Source organism: Saccostrea echinata, unplaced genomic scaffold (assembly GCF_033153115.1).
Source record: "Saccostrea echinata isolate AGI-Se365-2 ecotype Australia unplaced genomic scaffold, CSIRO_AGI_Sech_v1 ptg000009l, whole genome shotgun sequence".
NCBI lineage: Eukaryota > Metazoa > Mollusca > Bivalvia > Ostreida > Ostreidae > Saccostrea > Saccostrea echinata.
Window position 1 is genome coordinate 36816752 of NW_026889758.1, and position 23162 is coordinate 36839913.

General features: G+C 33.6%; 1 protein-coding gene across 1 annotated transcript; it reads left to right on the forward strand.

Moving 5' to 3' along the window:
• Positions 1–238: 238 nt before the first annotated feature.
• LOC133182315 (polyunsaturated fatty acid 5-lipoxygenase-like) lies at positions 239–18195 on the forward strand. The gene is made up of 15 exons (XM_061317108.1): positions 239–720; positions 809–853; positions 3665–3793; positions 4637–4734; positions 4903–5035; positions 5907–6002; positions 6134–6230; positions 6687–6804; positions 8095–8187; positions 10397–10457; positions 11641–11752; positions 11949–12040; positions 12431–12607; positions 14134–14297; positions 17849–18195. Exons 1-15 carry the CDS (start codon positions 259–261, stop codon positions 17961–17963), a joined length of 1992 nt encoding a protein of 663 aa, XP_061173092.1. The 5' UTR covers positions 239–258; the 3' UTR covers positions 17964–18195.
• Positions 18196–23162: the final 4967 nt, after the last annotated feature.

Genomic DNA, 23162 nt, shown 5'->3' on the forward strand with positions numbered 1-23162 from the left:
GGCCATAATTAGTCATATACAAGCAGGTAGTGTAAATGCATACAATAACAATGTTAAGTAAGATCTTTTTTGCCTGACGCTGAAGGTAACCATGCAGGAAATGTGTTAGCTTTGCTCCGGATGCAAATTTGGGAAGGGCGGTGACAAATGTACAAGGTTTAATAAAAAGAGATGAAGGAAGAAATTTCCCCACTTTCTTCATGTATTATTTAACTTGGCGGTTAATGTTTTTTTACAGAATTCAAATAACAACCTACAATGACCACGTATGAAGTTAGAGTGAAGACTGGGGATAAACTGGGCGCGGGGACAGACGCTAACACAGAAATCGTCCTACTTGGTAGCTCAGGAAAGCAGACAGAACCTGCCATTCTTGATAATTGGTTTAAAAATGATTTTGAACGTGGCAACACAGATGTTTTCACCATTCAAGACAAAAAAGATATTCCTGAAGTAACTGAAATCAAGTTGCGAAGAGACAAAGCAGGTTTGTTCAGCGATTGGTTTGTCGAAAAGGTTGAAGTAACCAATCAAAAGAGCGGAAAGACTAGTATTTTTCCAATACTTCGGTGGATTCGCCCTGATGTTGATCTCTATTTTGGACGACATGATGTCTCTCTGCCACAGTTTGATCCTCGACCACAACAACGCAGTGCTGAGCTGGAGGAGAAAAGGAAGCTCTATGAGTATGAGGAGAAAACCCCAGGGTTACCCGTACAGGTAAAAAATGGAAACCTTTCATCATAAAAGAATAAGTTTACGTAAATTTATAATGTAAAATATTCTTTATTGTTTTTTATAATAATAGGTAAAAAATGTCCCCGAGGATGAAGTGTTCTCTTCTTCTTACAAGGTAGGTGACACATATATCTTATTTCTGATTTCTTTACAATCTCTATAGATGATCAAACAATTATACATTAATTTCATCATTTTTTATACACGTGTATTTCTACTGAATTCATGAGATTGATTGATTGATTTTGTTTTACGTCCCGTTCGAGAATTTTTCACCCATATAGAGACGTCACCATATACCGGTGAAGGGCTTCAAATTTAGACTTTTACTCGGCACTCAGGGCCATTGAGCGGTGAGGTTTATTCATCTGAATTCACGAGAAATGTGTATATTTGTATCATCAAGTCGCTTTAGTGATTCAACTTTACGTTGCTTTACGTTGTGCGATATAATTTGAAAAATAAACTAATTAAAAATTGTGTATAACTTTACTGTAAAAATAATGACAATACAAAAAGTGATACAAGAATTCCACGGAATACAAAATATAATTTTCAATCTTGAAACAACATTGTATGACATGGAAATTATTTGTTCCAAAAGGGGGATCGAAGCACAAAGACACTTGTGAGAAGTGGGTAAACGAGCCCTAAATAGCCACTCGTTTGTTTCTCTAGAATGGTAGCTACACTACTATACCATGGAACTGATGTCGATTCAGTACATGAATTACGTAGAATGTTGAGAAGCACCATTTGAATCAGATACTCAATTTTTTTTAGGTCACCTTATTCACTCAGGTGAACTATGGCGGAGCTATATAGATCATATAGTGAAAGTACATTATTTCTTTGAAAATCTTCTCTGCTTCTGGGTATAAATCAGACTAAGTATATAGTTATGATGAGCAAGGGTGCCTCTTTCAAAATTTTGAAATTAATGGCCCCTGGGTCAGGGGTTCTGGTGTTAGAGCGGGGTTCTATATTATATAGTGAAAATGCATTAATTCTTTAAAAATCTTCTTCTCTGCTCCTAGGCATTAAACGGACTAACTAAGTACAAAGTTATGATAAACAAGAGTGCCTCTTCCAAAATTGTGAAATTCATGGCCCCTGGATTAGGGGTTCTGGTGTTTGGATGGAGCTGTATTGATTATATAGTGAAAATCTTCTCTGCTCCTAGGTATTATTTAAACAAACTAAGTGCATGGTTATGATAAGCAAGGATGCCTCTTCCAAAACTGTGAAATGTATGGCCCCAGAATCGAAGGTTCTGGTCAAAGAGGGGCTCTAATGATTATATGGTGGAAAAAAGTATAATTTCTGAGAAAATATTCTTTCCTGGTCCAGGTTATAAAGCAAAGAATCTAAGTGTATAGTCATGATGAGCAAGAGAACTTCTTCCTCAATTGTTTCATGTCACTGGGTCAGATATTCTTTAGTAAGGGTGGGGTTCTATTGATATATAGTGAAAATGCTTTAATTCTATCAAATAATTCTGTCTGCACCTTAGTATTGAGCAGATAAAAAAAGTACATAGCTATGATGAGCAAGCTTTAGGGTGCTTCTTGCAAAATTTTAAAACCTGTGGTCTCAGGATCAGGGGTTCTGGTGTTTCTAGGGGGGATCTATTGATAATATAGTGAAAATGTCTTAATTCTTTGAAAATCTTCAACTAAGTGTATAGTTATGATGATGATGCAGGTACCTCTTCCAAATCTGTTAATTTCATATCCCTGGATCATGGGTTTTGTTGTAAGGGTAGGGCTGTGTTGAATATGTAAAATACAATGAGACAAAACTAACTTACTAGTATTGTGTTAATTATTCTTCAGAGACCAAGAAAGGCCAATGTGAGAGGTATTGATATGGGGTTAAAAATAGTACAGAAGCACTAATAAGTTGTTAATATCTGCATGGTGATTAGTGATAAATGAGGGACAGATTAGAACTTAATTTTTGAGTTGTTACTGAATACTAGACTATTTATTTCATTGATCCTGATCATCCTTTTTTACTTGCTTTTGGGCAACAGAGCCTCATATATATCAGTTTTATTTATACTCTATGGATTCTCTAAATTGTTGTATTATACTCAGATGACCGTTATGGCCATTTAACCTCTTGTTTTGTAATAAACTTTCTTAGAAAACTTAAGGAGCAAGGTCGAAAAAAAAATCACTTCATTGTATTAAGATCGCGAAGTGATTTAACTTTTTATGAAAAGGATGCAACCACTAGTGTACTAGTGTATTCGAGCACAGCGCTCCTGTGGTTAGCATGTCACCCCTGTTATTTTCTCGCTTCCTGGTAATCAAGTGCTGAATTTACAAGGCAGTCATTACTAATACACATGCAATTTCACTCTCACTCTCTCTCTCTCTCTCTCTCTCTCTCTCTCTCTCTCATTTTAATTGGATCAAAGAGATATTACTTGACTAATCGGGAAATGATTTTCAAAGCTTTCATATATGAGTTATTCCGTTCAGGATAGTAAATGCTCACGTAAACAAAGATCCTTTGGATGGGTGATGTCATGTGTTTACTTTCACAGTGAACAGGATAATTTGACATGAGTGTATATTATATACACTGTATACTATTACATAAAACCATGACAAGAACGTGTAACTAAACAACCCGGCAGTATGGATTGATCTCTAGATTTATTTATTCATATTGCAAATCAACAGAAGATCTGAAAATTCTTATTTCGGTATGAATTTGTGCATGAACACAGTTTCCTACACATGGTTTTCCCCCACATACATTTGTCAGGGTAATTGTAAGCACAGTTCACTTTCAAAATTGCTTTCCAAACGCCTTTTTAATTTATTTAAACGGTAATTCAAAAATAATAAAAAAAGAAAAAAGTTCCATCAGCAAAAATTACAAAATTATGCTAACCATGTTTTCATTATCACAGTTTGATCTGCTAAAAAGGAAATACACTCTAAAGGCGGGTAAAACGTCTGAGATGATTTTTGGTGATGGATCATGGAAAGCTTTAGATGACTTGACAGGTGTCTACTCAGAAACATTTGGTGAGCCAAAGGTAACATAGCAGTTGTGGTATCATAAGCATTGCTTTGGACTAAAGCATATGCAATTTTTTTTATTGCCTCCAAACGGTAAAACCTGTAGATAAATACTCAGAGGGTTTTAATTGTGAAAAATATGGATTGTGATATTAAGTATTATGTTTTGACTATCCATAGAAAAAATAGGCAAATGTTTCTTCTTATTCTTGTGATCTGTGCGCTGTCATTATTGAAAGTGTTAAGTTTTTTGTATGTTGTTTAACGTCCCTCTCGAGAATTTTTCACTCATATGGAGACGCCACCATTTGCCGGTGGAGAGCTGCAAATTTTGTCCTATACTCGGCACTTACGGCCATTGAGCATGAGGGATCGTTTTCGTGCCAGCACTTACTGTGACACGGGACCTCGGTTTATACGGTCTCATCCGAAGGACCGGTCTCCACGTCCCACAGAGGGATTCGAACCTGCAACGTAAGGATCAACTCCTTACGCCGCGACTCTAGAGCGAACGCTCTAATCACTGCGCCATGCGGGCGACTGAAAGTGTTCAGTATGAAATTTTAATTATTTTCGGAAGATTTCATGTAAAATGTCTCGAAGTTTTTAGTATGAGTTAAACACATGATTTTTCGGTTTTCTATGGCCATAGCAATCACTTTGTCTATCTACGGAATATTATTTTAAAAAATGTATTAAAAAAAAAAAAAAAAAAAAAAAAAAAAAAAAAAAGACACATTGATAGAAATGGTTGCCTCATTGAAATCATTTATTTCTATGTTTAAGTATTATTTTAATTGACTACATGTAGAGTTTAATTTATCATGACTAACTTTTCCAATTTTCTTTAAATCAATCAGGGGATGCAGGATTGGAAGAGTGACGTAAGTTTTGGATGGCAACGAATAAACAGTGTCAACCCTAATCTGATTCGGCTCTGTACACATATACCAGACAAGTATGGGGTTGTTTTAATTAAACTGCTTATCTAAAGATATAATTAAAACAACGTTTTTCTGTTTAGTAGAGATTGTAGGTGTAGAAAAAAACAACACTATCCTGTTTCATGATTACTGTTAAGAAATACTATGGTGATACTTATTATCTGAAATTCATTTATATTCAGATTTGGGGTGACGGAGGAAATGATCAAACCTCTCTTAGAGGGCCTGACTTTATCCCAAGCCATCATTGACAAACGTTTGTTCATCATTGATCTGGAAATATTGGATGGAATTTCTCTTGTCGAGGGCTATATTGTAAGTTAAAATATTGCACCAGTGTGAACTACTCGTAGACTTGGCAAACATTTATAATTTTCAACCAAAAAAACAAAATACATGCACAATCCGGTAGATTTGCACTTTTCTTCAGAGTATCAAGTATCTTGTTTATCTTTAGAACAGAATCAACTTTGGAAGGTTTTGCATGTACATGTCCAAATCCAAGAAAATGATTATCGTTATATACTGCAAAACTACACATGTAGTTACATTAATATTTAAAACATAATTATATTCAAAATTCAGCTTAGATTTACTTAACAGATCATTGTCTCTGCATGCATTGTATGTGTAAAGTACACAGGCATATGTATTTATACGTGTTTCCCTTGTATAACTCTTTTAAATAATGTTTATCTTTTATTAGATGGATGGATTTTGTCAGATGACCGCGGTATCATTTGAGAGATCAAAAATGCCAAATGCAATTTTTCAATGACGTCATAAAATATTCAACTTATACTGCTGACTTTTGAAAATTACGTGTTTTTAAAGTTTAACTCCGCAGATATTTATAACATGTGTAAATATAAGTAATAAGGTATCATTTACCATTTTAATGTGTATATATAAATACAGGACTGATACTTCATCAAATCAATACCATAAAATTCTTCCTATGGAATTTGATCAAATGACCGACATATACCCTAAATTCAGTACTGTGACAAATCGCCAATGGCCCCAAAATAGGAATGTCGCGAAAATAGGTAAACAGGCGATATTCATTATGAGAGTCACTGTCTAAAAACCATTTCTTTTGATGCATCCATCAAATGGGATTTAGGAACGGCTTAAAAGATGAATGCTTGTATGTATTAAAATGTTTTCACTCTGAAATTTGCAGTGTCCAATTCCCATCGCCCTCTTCTTTGTTAACAGTAAAGAGCAGTTAATGCCGGTAGCGATACAGCTTTTTCAACAGAAGGGACCAGACAATCCTGTGAGAACTTTTCTTTATAAGTCAACAACTGCTTAATTAAATTTCAAGAGGAAAATTAATTTTATGGAAAAATGATACTGGAATCTATACTGAAAGACCGTCCTTTGTAATATGTATAAACTAAATTTCAGGTGTTTCTTCCCACTGATCCACCTTATACATGGTTGATGGCCAAAATGTGGTACAACGTTGGTGACTCAAATTATCACCAAGCAATAACCCATCTAGGTAGAATAGTGTGAATTCTTTGAAGTTAAAGCCTTTTATTCACCGTAAATACATTCAGTATAATACTGTCTTTGTATCTCTGCTTATATTAATGAAAAGTGAAAAATGGTAGATATTCATGATTCATTGTTGTCAAGCATGTCTTAAGTACCTCTGCGCCCCACATACCCCATCCCCGAAAAAGAAAAGCCGCGATAATTTTAATTGCTAATGTGAGTTTGTTTTTCAAGAATAGAAGACCGTATTCCCATGAAATTCTGACCTCATTATAATTGATATAACAGAGTAAAAAAAATTTGATATTGATTGATGTTCGGGTGTTATAAGAACAGTCGAGTATATTTAATTTTCATTTGAAATAAAAAAAAAAGAGAGAGATCTATCTAGAATATGCGTTAGTGCTTATTTAGTCAATGTCAAATATCAGTAAAATCATTTGTAATCAATTATATTCAGGCTACACACATCTAGTTATGGAAGGCGTGTGCATAGCAGCCAACAGATGTCTGTCGCCTTCCCATCCCATGTTTAAACTGTTGGCTCCACATCTTCTCTACATTATTGCAATCAATGAGTACGTATATTTTATCCTGTTTGATAGAAATATTTTTTGTATAGATTATACATATACTGAAAGATTGCCATAAACACACGATCCATGGTCAGTAAAACACGAGAAAATTCTCTGGAAACAATGCAACAAAATTAAAAGTTACGAGGGTTGTCCGGTAAAATCGTAGAAAAATTGTCAAAAGTGAAAAATAATCAATACGCGTTCTAAAATTTTCACTACGCTTTAGTACATTTTCAAGTGAATATACATACCAAGTTGTAAACAGATATATTCTCAAATAAACAAAATATGGGATTTTATATTATCTGTGGTATCTTACGATACACGAATGATAACATCAAAGTGTCTAAAGCAATGCCATGTTTCATCTTTACTTAAATGAGTTGGATAAGCCCACATGAATTCTGGAATTTAATTGATGCATACATTCGAGTTCCTCTTTATTCCTCTATAGACAGGCGAGGGACCTATCTAGCACACACGAGGCCTTCTGGAGATTTTTATTAGAAATTTATGGACAGTAGTTTCACTATATTCAAATATATAGGCAGTTATTTTTCGGCGGTTTGCAGTGATAACGTCTTTCGCTATTGCCAGTGGTTGTTCGTCGGAAGTTTTGTTTTACCCTGTGACTGGATGAAAAATCTTCTGCCTTATAAACGTCCATTCCACTTGTGTACTAAACATCTGGTTATTTACATTATTTTTTTTTATCTTGTGTTATTATTTAAAGTCTTTGAAAACGTCATTACTAGACGCATGTAGAACTGAACTGCTCTCCAGTGCGTCTTATCGTCATCAAACGTCGCCATTTTTCGTGTGTTGTTTTTACCACTTTCCCATATAAATACTTGGGAAACTGCCGAAAATTAAGTCATTGCCCTGACATTTTCAATATGACGACATAATAGATAGTGACTTTAAAAAATTATAATATTTTCCACAACTATAATTCTTTAATTTCGAAATAGCACTCGCGTCTTCATTGATACAACGCTGATTTTTTAATCGTGCGCCTCAGGACCATACCGTATACGCATTCAAGTATAATAAATATCCTTATTATTGTGAATAATAAACACGTTGTCCGCGATTTTACCGGTCAACCCTCATAAATAAGTCTATACTGTAAAGGTTTGCAAACTGGCTAACTTCCTCAGAATCTTTCCACATGTTTTATATCGTGCCCTTTTCAAAGGTATAACGTCTCAATCAATTTGATTCCTCCATATATAACTAAATAAAGTGTCCATGAAACATTCTATTAATTTTCTTTTTGAATATTATCAGCCGTGCTCTTGGCTTCCTTGTATCTCCTGGAGGATGGATTGATAAAACAATGGTGGTTGGAAGCAAGGGTGTTGTGGAGCTCAGTGCAAAAGGGTGAGTTTATTAAGGATTCTTGTTTTCATGTTTTCATCGGTTATTTCCAGTACTATCACTTTTCTCGAGAAAGAGATCAGTAAGTATCCAGTCATTGTTCTTTTTCACGGTGAATTTTCATGTGACGTGAGACATTCAGATGAACTATTACCACATACTCCCGAGCGTCTGCGTTCACTACATGTGAGGGTAAATATTGTCTTTGTGTACATATTGTATGCACCTATCCTCACTCCACATATTGTCGCCACTGTACATACTGTCGCCCCAGTTAGGTCTGCTTAAATAATTTTTTTTTTATAGTTTTGTGAATGCAAATGGTGTGTAAATCACGTGTCTCGTAGCTTATTATTAATGCAGCGCGATTGTGACAGTACGTTTTGTCCTCCTGTCCATATTGCCGCCGGCGACGATATTTACCTACCCTCATTGCATATATTTTCGTCCATCGGTACATATTGTCGTAGGCTGCAAGTTAAACATGTACATATTGTCATCCCAATGTTAGAGTTACAGTAATATGAATGATGATATTAATGATGATGATGTTATCGAAAATTATACATTCTAAATTATATTTAACAAGCATGTGTATTAGTAATAATGTGAAGAAGAAAATGGTGCAAATAACATGATGAATATAATTCGTTCAAAAGGTCAGGAATCTCTCTCTCTCTCTCTCTCTCAAAATATGCAAATGTTCACAGTACATATTGTCGCTGACGACAATCTTACCTATGTGTGATTGTACATTTTGTCGTCCATTCTACAGGAGGAAAAAAGGCGTATCTCGGTTTATATTGTATCCGGTGACAATATGTCCCGATGGGCGACAATATGTGCAGTGAGGGTAGCTACTAGCTAGCTGCAGAACTGTAGCTCTCTGCTTGAAAAACTTCGGACTGCTTTATCTGTCCGAATTTTCTCAAGCAGAGAGCTACAGTTCTGCAGCTAAGTAACTACACATTGTCGCCGACGACAATATGTACCGTTGCTTCGTGGAACTAAAACCAACAAAAGATCTGCCATCTTTATAATTTGACATTAAGGAGGAAAAGCATTTTCATGTTTTTTGACATGAGACATCAGTCCTCTACAATAATTGCTGAATTCATGGCCCTTTGATCCAGAGTTCAATCCACAGGGTAGGGTTTGTTTAGTAATATATTGGGAATTCATTGTAGCTATGAAAATAATCTTTTCTCGTAAACAATTTTCCATGAGCCAATTTGCTTGAACGGTAGAACATTTAATTGTCTACCTTATTGAAAACTTCATGACTCATGCGTCCAGTGCAATGATCTAAGAAGGGACAGAGTTGGTCTTTAAACTATATATTTGAAAATCGTTTCTTCTGATTATCAGACAAGGATATAATAACAGCTACCAGTTTATATATTGTAAAATTACTTTCCTCGTGGGTTGAGGAAGATATTGGTTCTTTGGGGGTATGGATGTCGGTAGTAGAGTGAATGTAGAGTGGAATACAGTAGTTTGAGACTTTTTACATGTTATGGAGGACATGGATTTATGTGTCTCTTCATACCATGAAAACAACGAAAATAACCCCATCACGGAAATAAGTGATATCACAGTAAATATTGAAAACAACGAAAATACCCCATCACGGAAATAAGTGATATCACAGTAAATATTGAAAACAACGAAAATAACCCCATCACGGATTAAGTGATATCACAGTAAATAATGAAAACAACGAAAATATCCCTATCACGGAAATAAGTGATATCACAGTAAATATTAAACATTTCTGGTCCAAGGTCCAAGGTTGTACAGTTTCATTTCATAAAAATTATTTAAAATTGAAAATCACATTTTCTTCTGGACATCTAGTAAACAAACTGCATGCGAGACGACATTAAAGGCTCTCTTAAGCTGAAGTTGAATACTTTAAGAACTCTTATTTTAGCGATTATAACATTTAAGCGCCATTTATGCTGCTGCTTGTCTAACAATGTACATGTACACGCTGATCTATTTTTAAACTAAAATATATCATTTGTAAGATTGCGTTTTGCTATTTTATAATTGTGCTTATAGTTAAAATGGAAGATTGTGCTCAAATTTGTACGTCCACAGTATAATATTTCAAAAAGCATTAATTAAGGTAATCGTCAGGTACTTCTAGTTATATTCGTTCGTTCATTTAAGATGTTACCTTTGATATATGTACATGTACTTCTTTCAGGACAAGCACTTGGAGAATGGATGTAGAAGGAACTTATCCAGAATTTTTAAAACAAAGAGGGGTTTGTTACATCATATTTTCTTTCTTACTTATAAAGAGTATTTCTGCTGATTTTATATGAGCTTATTAGAGCTTACTTTTGTACATTGTTAGGTCAAATTGCAGCAGAATACAAGTATGCGCCTTATTTTGTAAAAAAAAAAAATCAGCTATCGTCCACATCCGAGTGCATTTTCATAGTTTAGAAATGCACTCGGATGTACAACTTCTTGAGAGCCGTTCAGTATAAATATACTTGTGATTAGCATTAACTTCTCCAGAAATAAAAAAAAAATGAAAATTTGAAGAAAAATTGATTGATTGATTGTATGTTGTTTTACGTCCCATTCGAGAATTTTTCATTCATATAGAGACGTCACTATATACCGTTGAAGGGCTTCAAATTTTGACCTTTACTCGGCACTCAGGGCCATTGAGCGATGAGGGATATTTATCGTGCCAACACCTGTCTTGACACGGGGTCTCGGTTTTTCATTATTTTCAATGGCATTACAAGGAAATTTAAAATTTATTGTATTATTTTTTTTTGTGAGTTAGAGAAAATTGCCACTTTTTGTAGAATAATGTGACTGCAAACATATTTAAAAAGGAGAGTAACTTTAGTAATTGCAGGTATAAAGAAAATACCTGTATCTACGTTACAATCTCCATTTCTGCAGAATTCATTCGTATGTTATGAATATTAATATTCATAACAAAATCAGTGATAACGGTATTACTATTAATTCATCTATCCGTAAACTCTGAAGAAAGAGGACTATACTTTGTGATTTTTGGTGCAATTTGGTTAAATAAAGATATTCATTCCATTAAGATGAAATAAATCAATTAATTACATGTTGTATATACCTTTAAATATCAAGTTTAAAATAAGTAAGAGATTACTGGATATTGGTAGAATGAACGTTGAATAAAATATTACATTTTGAGAAAGAAATCTATGAAAGAAAAAAGCCTTCCTTTTGAAATGTGTATTATGCCAGATAAGAATTTTTGGGGTTGAAAATACACTTTATCAGCATCAAGATCTTATAATTTTTTTTTAAATCTCCAATTAGTACTACTATAGTAATAAAAGGAAATGGAGTTATGATAGCGCTAAAACGTCTAGAAAACAATTTATTATATTTAAAGCTATTTATTCTTTCACCCATACCCATACAATTTCAAATCTGCTTTGACAGTTATATTGCAAGGATGGAAAAGTTCTGCCTACATTTTACCAGCGTGACGATAGTCTTGAATTGTTTGAAGCAATTCGCAATTACGTCACCAAATACGTCTATCTCTATTACGGTGCGTATTAATTCCTCCATTAGTTTGGAGACTCAAACGAAATACGTTTCTAGTCAATAAATTTTAAAATGAAGGATCGTAAAATATGACATCACTCTTTGTTATGCATAAAAAACTAAACTTTTAAATCATATACATTAATTAAGTAATTAATCAGTGAATTAATTACTTATATAATTGTTCTTTATTACAACAGACACGAGTGATAAAATAAAGGACGATGCTGAAATTCAAAACTTTGGACGTGAATTATCAATGCCGAAGTGCAAAGGAGGTTGCGGAATTTTGGTAAACAGTGAAGCTAATGTTTTCTATCAGATTATTTTATTCAAAAAAGTATTTTTAAAATATGAGATTGACCAAAAGTTTATGTCAACTTTCTTATAAATGTCAACAATAATCAGGTTCAATAACTGTATAAAACCAATCTGTCAAATCACTGGACTGTTGCAATATAGTGAAAATGCAGTTATCTTTTCAAAACGTTTTTTCTGTTCAGGCAATCCAAGTACATAGTAATCATGAGCTACTGTGTTTTTATTAGATTTGTGAAATTCATTTTGATTATTCATCTATGATAATAAATAGCTCATTGAGGTGACCCTTAAGCTCTTTGGCATCCATCTTGTTCTTGTTTCTTTTTAATCATAATAATCCACATTATTTTCTTTATATAAGGGTGTTCCTTTCAAAGACGGGAAGTTCGATTCAGCAGAGCAGTTGATTCTTGTCTTCACTTCCGTTATTTACACCAGTAGTGTAGTACATGCCGCTGTCAATTTTCCTCAGTACGATGCATATGGATTTCCCCCGAACTATCCTACCAAAATCAATGGAATACCCCCTAAGGATAAGGTACTTATTTGAAAAACATTGTAAACACAAATAAACATTATACAAAATAAACATTATTTTTAATTGATATATCTTGTATTAGAGAAGTATTACATGATTTTTTTTTGAAGTAGTTAATTTGTGTGATAATGAATAGTGAAAATATGGCAATCTGTAAGTCATTTCTCAAGATATTAGCTTTTATCATCATTTATAGTAAGAACTAATTTAGCGATCCTACGTAACAAAGAACCCAGAGAACCTTAGAAAACTCTAGTTATGTTTGGCGAATTCAAATAAATATAATTAATCCAACGAACAACCTTTCGGCAACAAGTAATATCGAGGCATTTTGAAGCAGACGAATTATTAATGTAAACAAATTCACCGAAACTGATGCGCCCCCGCATTTTTATAAAAACCACGTGATTTAAGTACTAAATGTTAGAATCCTGTCAGAATAAGGTAACACAAAAATGGACTGGAGTTGATATTAACTCGATATATCATATTGTATCTAAAGAATTAATATTAAGGTTGATTTATTTGTGTTTTTCCTTGAAAAGGTTGAAAAAGGTAATAAATGGTGAAAGATTATGTCATCCCGATGCCGGTTGAATTTTCATAATATTGTTTAATGAAATAATAGTTTTATCACATTATTTTACGGTTCTTTCTTACATTATTTTTTATTCAATATATTTTTAACTATGTAGAGCTTTTAGCCATTCAATCTGCTATAAAACATATAAATGAAAGTAATTTCTTTTATCACAAAAAGTATGATTGTTAGTATTATTTTAATAATAAAATCGTTAAACGTGTGCAAAAAGTATTTTTAATTTTTTAATTGTTTTTATGATATGTTGAACATTAAAAAGCATAAATATTTTATTAATAAATCATATAATGATTTTTGTTGGTGTGCGATTCCTAGTTAAAAATATTTTTTTTTTAAATATGTACGAATAAATTAGACAATAAAAATATTTTTATGTATGTCTTAGTTAATTGCAAATGTTTGTAAAGAAGGTAAATTAGTTGTAAACTGGCGACCCAAAGGGAAGCAACTCGAAAATTGCAAAACGAAAGTGAAAAAGGGGTTGGCGGTTCCTGACTTATATATCATAATTATATTAAAAAACAATAAGAATATTAAATAAAATTAACCTCTTTAAAAATACTAAATACCCAAGCATGCTTTTTCTTTTCAAATATTAGATTATTTCACAGACTGATTTTTACATATAGCATATATTCCTACTTACAAAAAAGATCTGCACTGGTTGTTTATCACGCTTGCATAGGCGATAAGCATTACAATTGACGGTTGGTACGATATAAGAGGTATACACGACCACTAGTAACTAAATGTAAATCAATTTCTAGCACCCAATCCCAGGCTTTAAATTCAGCTTATTAACAAGGGTTCACAAACCAGGAAAATTTGAAGGCGGTGCTCATCCCCACCCCCTTGAAGACTGCTTTGTTAGAGTGCTTTGTTCTACTTTTTTTCACTGACAAAATTTATATATTAACAATTTCAGAAGCCATTGCAGGAAGAGGAAGTTGTGAAAGCCCTGATTGACAGGTCCACTACTTTGGACACCATGATTATTACGAAAATTTTGAGTGCAAGGAGTACCAACGCTCTCGGTGACTTTGAAGTGGACTATATATATGACCCAGCCGCAGTAACGATTGTAGAGGAGTAAGAAATCTGGTTTATTATACTCGCGCTTTCTAAAGAAAGTTCGGGTATATTGTTGTCATTCTGATCTGTCCTTCCGTCTGTTACACTTTCTTCATCCTGAAATTCCTCTTAGAATTCATCTTTTAGAATATGATCAGGGACCTAGCATCATTTTTGAAAGGGGGGGGGGGCAGCCTCCCTTACCTGAAAACAAAACTTGTCAACCCCCCAAAAAAATGGAAAACTGAAAATTGTCCGAACTCGAAAATCCTATTTTATAGGGGGGGGGGGAGGGGGGGGGAGGTTCCAACTTCTTTCCGTACCAAATTTTATTCATACACTACTACAAAACCCTTATTTGACTATTCTACAACAAAAAGTGGGGGGGGGGGGCAGACCCTGTTGCTACGTGCCTGATGATAGGGAGTGTCCTGCAGATGTGCACTAAGGTTTCAGAGTTTTATTTCATCCTAAGAAGGGGGGGATGAAATGGGACTTGAAAAACTATGTTTCTTTGCTACAAATCCTGGTTCCTAGAACTCATTTCATTCTACGCTGTAGTCAAATCATCTTCTGCAAGATAATTGGTGGTGTCCTGTAGATGTGCATTAAGATTTTGGAATTTTCATTTTCATACTTGGGGTTAAATGGGGGTTGAAAAACGATTTTTTTACAGAAACCTATTATAAAGGGGAGGGGGGGTAGGTTCCAACTTCTTTCAGTACCAAATTTTATTCATACACTACTACAAAACCCTTATTTGACTATTCTACAACAAAAAGTGTGGGGGGCCCAACTGGCCTTTCAATTAACATTTCAAATAGTAAAAAAAGTCTTTGGAAAAAGTGCGGGGGGGGGGGGAGGAGGCCTCCCTGGCCCCTCTGTTGCTACGTGTCTGATGATAGGGAGTGTCCTGGAGAAGTGCAGGAAGGGGGGGGGGTAAAATGGGAGCTGAAAAACTATGTTTCTTTGCTACAAAAACCAGTTTCCCAGAACTCATTTCATTCTACGCTGTAGTCAAATCATTTTCTGCAAGATAATTGGTGGTGTCCTCTAGATGTGCGTTAAGATTTTAATTTTCATTTTCACACTGGGGGTTAAATGGGTGTCGAAAAACGATATTTTTTACAGAAACCTAGTACCCAGAACTCCTTATACATTTTACCCAGTAGACAAATCATCTTTTGGAGGGTAATTGTTGGTGTCCTGTAGATGTGCAATAAGGTTTCCGAATTTTCATTTTCACACCGGGGGCCAAGTAGGGGTCGAAAACGACGTTTTTCATTTTACAAACCCTTTTCCCCTAACATCTCTTACATATTATGCAATAGTAATTTCATCTCTTGTAAGATGATAGGGGGTGTCCTGCAGATGTGCAAAAAGGTTTCGAAATTTTCATTTTGCACCCTGGGGGCTAAATGGGTGTCAAAAAAGTATTTTGTTTCACAAAAACCTGGTTCCAAGAACTCCTCTTTTACACTGTAGCTAATTCATCTTTAGCAAGATTGATAGAGGGTGGGGGTTCTGTATTCGGAATTTTCACTTTGATCGGGGGGGGGGGGGGAGGAGGGGGGCAATTGGAGGTGGAAAAAAATCCAGACTTTTTTTTTTTTTTTTTTTTTTTACAGAAACCCGGTTTCAAGAACTGCTCATACATTTAATACAGAAGCCATTTTATCTTTTGCAAGAAGTGTCCTGCAGATGTGCAATAAGTTTCAATGTTCATTTTCACCCTGGGGGCCTAGTGGCGGGGGGGGGGGGGGGGTAAAAAAAATGATGTTTTCAAGTTCTAATTTATGGCGATTTTCTTTCTTTTTTTTTCTCTTTACAGAAAAACATTTTTCTGAAACTCTTTTTCAGAAATCAGAATTTACTTCTTTACATTCTTTCATTTCAGACCGGTAATGAATTAATTATTTGAAATACTAGCATAAAAAGGTGAAGATTATGAACAGTGATCGATCCAAATAAAATCTACAAACAAAACAAAGCGGCGAACATCCTGTAGCGTCAATTTATCTTTCAGTAACCCTTTCAGTTAAAACATTGATCGTATTCAGAGTATGTTCTTGAGTATCAAATAAGTTGGGTGATGTAAACATCATAAGAGGACCATGGACATGTGCTCACCTGTGCATTTTATGCTCATTTAGATACATGTATACATATTTTATGTAAATTGTGAGTTCTTCGCTACCCAGGTACAAGAGAGCTAGATTGCGTTCAGAAGAAACACTTAAATGTGGGCATTACTGTCTTAGACAGTTGGTTCTTGTGAAGAATTCAAAAGTTTATTTATTTATACATTTTGTAAATGGATCTTTCCATATGCAAGCAAAGTCAATGTATTGTATTCAGGCACTTTATCAAACAATGTCAAAGGTTCCCTATGGTCTCTTGTTGTTCTCTCGCTGTTTTTTTTTTCAGACAAAAGCCCGTTTGTTTAACCCCAGCTGTTGCCAAGGTGTTATACATATGCTATACTACACAAATATTGACTGGAGTTGAAGGCATCATTGATTATTTACCCCCAAGGGATGAAATATTACCCGACACGGAGCGGAGGACAATATATTCGTTCTAAGGGGGTACCACAATTAGTGTTGCCCGAAAACATAGTCAATAGTTGTTTTGTTGTGTGAAAAACAAATCAAATCAATAAAATAGAATTTTGATTTCATTCATTACATAAAACAACTCATTTGTATCTGATGTATTATCTGCTTGTTGACTGTTCTGCTAGCGAATCTTCAAATTTCCATGATTTTGTTATCTTTTATTTTTATTTTTTTTTTTTTTTGAAGACGGTATCATTTCGTCAGAATAAATTAATTTACTAATGATAAATCAGAAACAAAATCAATTATATTATGGGGAAACTCTCTTTGTCGGTCAATAGTGGAAATTAAATGACCGTCAAAATTTTTTAGGAATAGCTAATATCAGTTATGTTGACTTTTTCTCTGTATAGAGCTTTCCTTTACACATACTTTCCTTTCCACATACATTGACTATTTATTATACAGTGTTCCTTTGGAAATCTTATTTAGTCCTGAACATTTAGGAAGCCAACTATATATGATGCAGTAAGCTCTGAGCTCTATATCAATCTCTAAAATTTGTGTTCAAGTGAGGGATAATCTAAGATGTTCATTTATCTTAAATGCGTTATATTAATTTCCGAATCTATCCTCTTTACTTCTCAACATCCAGAAGACAATTTTACATAAAAGCATCTAGTAGAAAAGTTTCAAGTAACTTGATATTAAATCTCAAAGTCCTCACCAAATTGTAAAATTCTTGTGACAGTTGTACAGAGTCCCAGTCCCAGTTGGGACTGAGTTGGTCAAAGCCAGAGGAATTTATGATACTTAGGCGAATACCAAGGTCCACGGGCTTCTCATTCAAGAAAAAATACACATATACAGAAACACATGTACATGTATATGGTCTAAGTCAGAATAAAGTTAGGCTAAAAATCATTGTGTTGAAGTGTATAGAAATTAACGTTATCTACTTCATGTGTCTGAATTTGTTAAGTAAAGAAAATGTTTTTTTATTTTTTACAGATTCAGAAAAGATTTGAAAAATATTAGTTCAAGGATCCATGAAAGAAATAAGAAGTTGGAGAGAGTGTATGAATATCTTCTGCCGGAGGAAATCCCAAATTCCATCAGCATTTGATTCCGTATGACATATGAAAAAGTGTCCCATATAAACACTCATCTGTATTTTTTTTTTTTTGAATTCTTTTTACAAACCATTCTTCTAGCATCAATTGTGTATTCATATTTCAAAATTGCTTTGGTAATGCAAATTTCTTGTATATTTCTCTTAGAGACATATAGTATGGTGAATTGTATTAACTAAACAATACTTGCTTTGATAAAGTAAATAAAAGTTTTTGATATTCTTATTACTTCCAGAAAATTTTATTATTTTACAAAGAAACCAAGTTTATAAACCTGGTGACCTCTACAATGTTGATAATTTGTTGGTTCCTTTCAATTTTTATTTATTATTATTTTTTTGTTTGCATTTTTCTGTATATTTTTACACTATGCGATGTGGCAAAGGTACACCAAAGCACAATGTAGTCATGATAGGTACACCATACTATGTTATGGAATACTTTCCTCCTCGTAAAGCAATACCAAATTTTACCCAGTTTATTTTTCGTGGAAAGATCTAGATTTTTGTTTGTTTGTTTGTTTTTGTTTTGTTTTTTGTTTTGCAAAAGCTCCCACTTCTCCCAGAAAAAAATATTTGAAAAGAAGCAAAATCGTGTTTTCTCAGGCTGTGAGAGTACAAATCTAACAGTTAGGTATTCTTATGTGTCATTTTAAATTGTTGCAAGTAAGCTGACATAGTTTGATGCTTTTGTGAAACATACTTTTGTGAGTGTACAATCAGCTACATGTACATTTATCACTACCACTGTTCTTGCTCGGATGAATTCCACGTAGTCTTCCATCGCGCTACACTGTTTTACAGCTCTCCTACGCCAACCCCTTTAAATCACTAAATTAAGTAGATAAAATAAGCAGCATCATTTACAAACACTGATAAATAGAATCGAATTTCTTGTAAATATGGAAATCAGACTATAACGTAATGAAAATTACAGAGATTCTATGCACCAGTGATGCAGAAATTGTTTTTAAGGTCATTGTATAAAAGCTGAAAGGAGTGCACTTAATTTTCAGTTTTTTGAAAAACTGGGAAACACATAGCAAGAATTCTTTAACGTTGTGGATTGCTGTTTCGGATTAATTGTACACATACGAACATTAGATAAAAAAAAAATTATAACTATGAAAAATAATATGAGGTGTGCAGGAGAGAGCATTCTTATACAGTTTGACAAAGAATATGGAAAAATTCCACTTAGTATAGAGAAGTGAAAACTATTGTAAAAGTTTCCTTACATAGTGCTCATTCAAGTTTGTTAAAATCATTTCATTGATTATCAAGTATCTTAGGGTAGTGCACATTCTAAGGCTATGATAAGTCATATTAATATTCAAGCATCACAGGTAGTGATTTTGTTATAGTGTAAGATAAATTAATTTATTTAATAAATCTATATTTCATACGTTTTTAAATTATAAATAAATATTTCCCTATTTTAATCTTAAATGATCATCCAAGTAGAACAGGCAGTACCTGGACTTAAGTATTATAGCCTTGGATTATGAAGGTTTTGGACTATGGTCTTTGGTTTGATGTATTCATTGTTTTCATTGGTTTGGATTTTGTAAGGTTGTGTTTTATTGCTTTGGTTTTTTCCAGTCCAAAAGTTGCTTGTTCTGGACATTCTTTGTCCAAAGGGGTTTATTTACAATGATATCATTATCAGACTTTTGACACTGACAGAGACGATACTTCTCTCTATAAAGGTAAGATAATTTTTATATACTAACTCTAATATGTTTTCTAATATTTGATTTAACTGTAAAGTCTGTAATTCAACCAAAGTTAATTCCATAGGACTTGCACAGTAAGAATCTGATCTATAAGACAGTCATTAAAGAATAACTGTTATATAGACATAGTACATGTTTTTAAATATATAAATATTTTATGATGATAGGTTTACTTACGTAAACTATGATAATTTGTAGTTTTATGATATGGACATACTGTGAGCCATGTTGACAATCATGAATGAGAGAGCCTCAATCTCATAGATTGGTATGATATCTATGATATTAATGTTTTAATATATCTTATGACGATTATGAAATAGTAAAGTCTGTGTAGACATTGAAGTAATTTATGGATCAGTATTGTTGTATAAATATTTTATTTTTAAATTTAATATTGAAAGGGATTATTGATTATATGTAATTCAAGCTCAGAGTTACCCCCCCCCCCCCCTTTATGCAGTGTATCTGTTAACTGCAGATTGTAATAATTATATCGAAACAGATAATATTAGATTATTTTATGCTATGTATTTATTATTTGTTATTATAATTTTTCAGGGAATTTCCAATTTTCAATTTCATTTCCATTCAACATTTATTATTTGTTCGACTGTGAAATAAATGGAGATGTCGAACCTTATGACAGACTTACATTTTCTGATTTCAACATAAGCCTGTAACACATATTCAAGTTTGATCGAATCTAGGGTATTGTGGTGCCAAAATAATTATATTTTTCCGCGGTTCGCCAGTATGAGCGTGAAAATGTTGTATTGACAGCACATGTTTTTAAAAGATAATTCAGGGATTCACTTCTCCCACTGTGGGACGTGGAGACCGGTCCTTTGGATGAGACCGTATAAACAAAGGTCCCGTGTCGCAGTAAATGCTGGCACGAAAAAGATCCCTCACTGCTCAATGGCCGTAAGAGCGAGTATAGAATTTGCAGCTCTCCACCGGCAAGAGGTGGCTTCTCCATATGAGTGAAAAACTCTCGAGAGGGACGTTAAACAACACACATACAAACAAACAAACAGGTATTCACTTCTAGCCGCCGTGCTGCACGAGTTTGACAAAAAAAAAATTATAAATAGAAAATTTTTCCATGTCTGTATTATTGCAGCCCGTAGGACGGGGCTGCTCTATACATATAAGTTTAAGTTTTGCCGTATGGGATTGAGGTGGGAGAAGTTATTCTGAATTAAAGGTTAACTGTTCATTAAAAATATACATCAGCATGTTCCTTCCCTTTAGAAATTACGAGATACACAATATATTTACTTCCATGAAGTAAATCTTTAAAATATATTATATGTTTTTCAAATGTAATATAAGTTGCTTATCATTTACTATCTACAAAACGACAGGTCTCTTTATTTAGAAAATAAAATGTTACATATGGCATAAAAACGTAAATTACACAATTTGTGTTTGATATTCATTAAGTCAAATATATTTTTGATGATAGGTGATATATGTGTCTGACTCTAATTTATATTTTATGCAGCCAACAGTTACTTGAGGAAATGATAAAGTTTAAAAAGAGTTTTGTTCGATGTTAATCCAGTTAGAAGCTTTCCGTAAATCTTCTCGACTATAGTCTCGATCACTCAGACGCATGCCTTTATCACACAAATTGAAGCGGTTTGATGATCAAGATTTTACTTCATCTATTTCCCGGGCGACAATTGATGGCAACATTAATGTTTTCTTGTTACTATATGATATAATGTAAAAATAAGCGAAAAGTAAGGTTCGTTCACAACCCCCTGCATCCAACGGTTTCTGGCAACGGACACAGGTTTTCTAGAGCTTTTTTTCGTTTTTATCTCTAGTTTTTGCCTGGCTGGCCCTGGTGCTATGTAAAGGGGTTACTGCAGTTGCTACACATTAGTGTAAGGTATTGGCCATGTTTTAAACTTTGTTTTTTCAAAAATTTTGCAGTGCTATAAAGAAAGTCAGCATTAACTTTTTCTAATTTTGTTTATGTATATACTATTGAAGTAATGCAAAAGCATAAATAAATTACGGGCGTCAGCAATCAAGGCTGGCTGTCAGGCAATGTATGTTTGTGTTGTATTGTAATTTAATGGTAGTAGAGTTAACATGGAATCAGAATTGATTTTTTTTTTGAAAGAATAAATAACCCTTCAGTTCAGAAATATATATAGAAATATATCATTTCCTTTATACAAGAATGCTTTATGGCAACTTTGGGTGAAATTCTCAATATGTTACAAGAGAATTAGTAATGTAAAAGTTGATATTCGTCGGACAGAAGGACAGACAGATAAAGAGGGTCCAATTTTTATTATATCGTGGCAATACTTTCAATCTAATAATCACTAAAAATGCTAAACAAAATGTCATTTATTTTTTTCAATTAAAGCCATCGGGATCGAGATGCTTTGGATAAGGATGTTTGGACGTTCAAATAATTTATACTTAGTATTTATTCAATAATTTATGTTGAATATATTCTTGAAAAATATTCCCCAAATTATTGGTTGAAACGAAATCATGAAATCAAATAATATCGATATACTGGGGGAAGGGGGTAAATTAATACAGATTTCCATTTCAAACCCAGATGACTCCGTTTTATGTTACAAACTTATTTTATCCTGCTGAAGATCTTTACAAGCATTGTCGCCAGTTACATTTTAAATTAAATATAATTCAAATCATTGAACATCATATATTTTCAGAATGACATCATCGTAGTTAAAGATTTCAGAAAACAAATCGTTTGCTTGTCGCCATTTCTTTACACCAGGAACACGTAGAACAGAATTTAGTGCTGATTGTTTTTATAACCCCCCCTCCTCCCTCTTCTCGGAGAGGGTGTATTAGAATATTTCAGGGCGTCATGCAATCTGTTTTTAGTCATTCAATATTCTAAAAATATCTCCGAAGCGGAATAAAAAACTTTACAATATCACAAGAATAGGACATGATTTGTAAAACTGATCGAAATTTGAATATTATTCAGTTTAAAAGAAGCACACTGTGAACGGTTAAAAACGATAGATCAGCGATGATATTTAATGGATTTCAATGTTCTTCAATATACAGGTAAACTTCGTTATCTCGACATCGACGGGACCATCGGAAAATGTCGAGATATCCGAGGTGTCGAGATATCAGAGTTGAGACTTGACGTCCAAGATTTCACTGCATAGCAAAACAGACAAGCTTATTATATGTACATGACTTCAATATGGACGTAGCTCAATATATTTCAAAATTCCCTCTATTTTTACTAAAAATCTAAGAAGTTATTTTAAAACTCTTGTTTATAAAACGTGTTCTTTATCGAAATCTTTCTAAATTCACAAAGTTTCAGCACAACGTTACAGCATTTGCCTTTTTGTCAGAACAGGATACGAAATGTGCTCTATAAACTTCGAACAAAAAGTCGACATCCGATATACGGAAAAATATTAAATGCGGA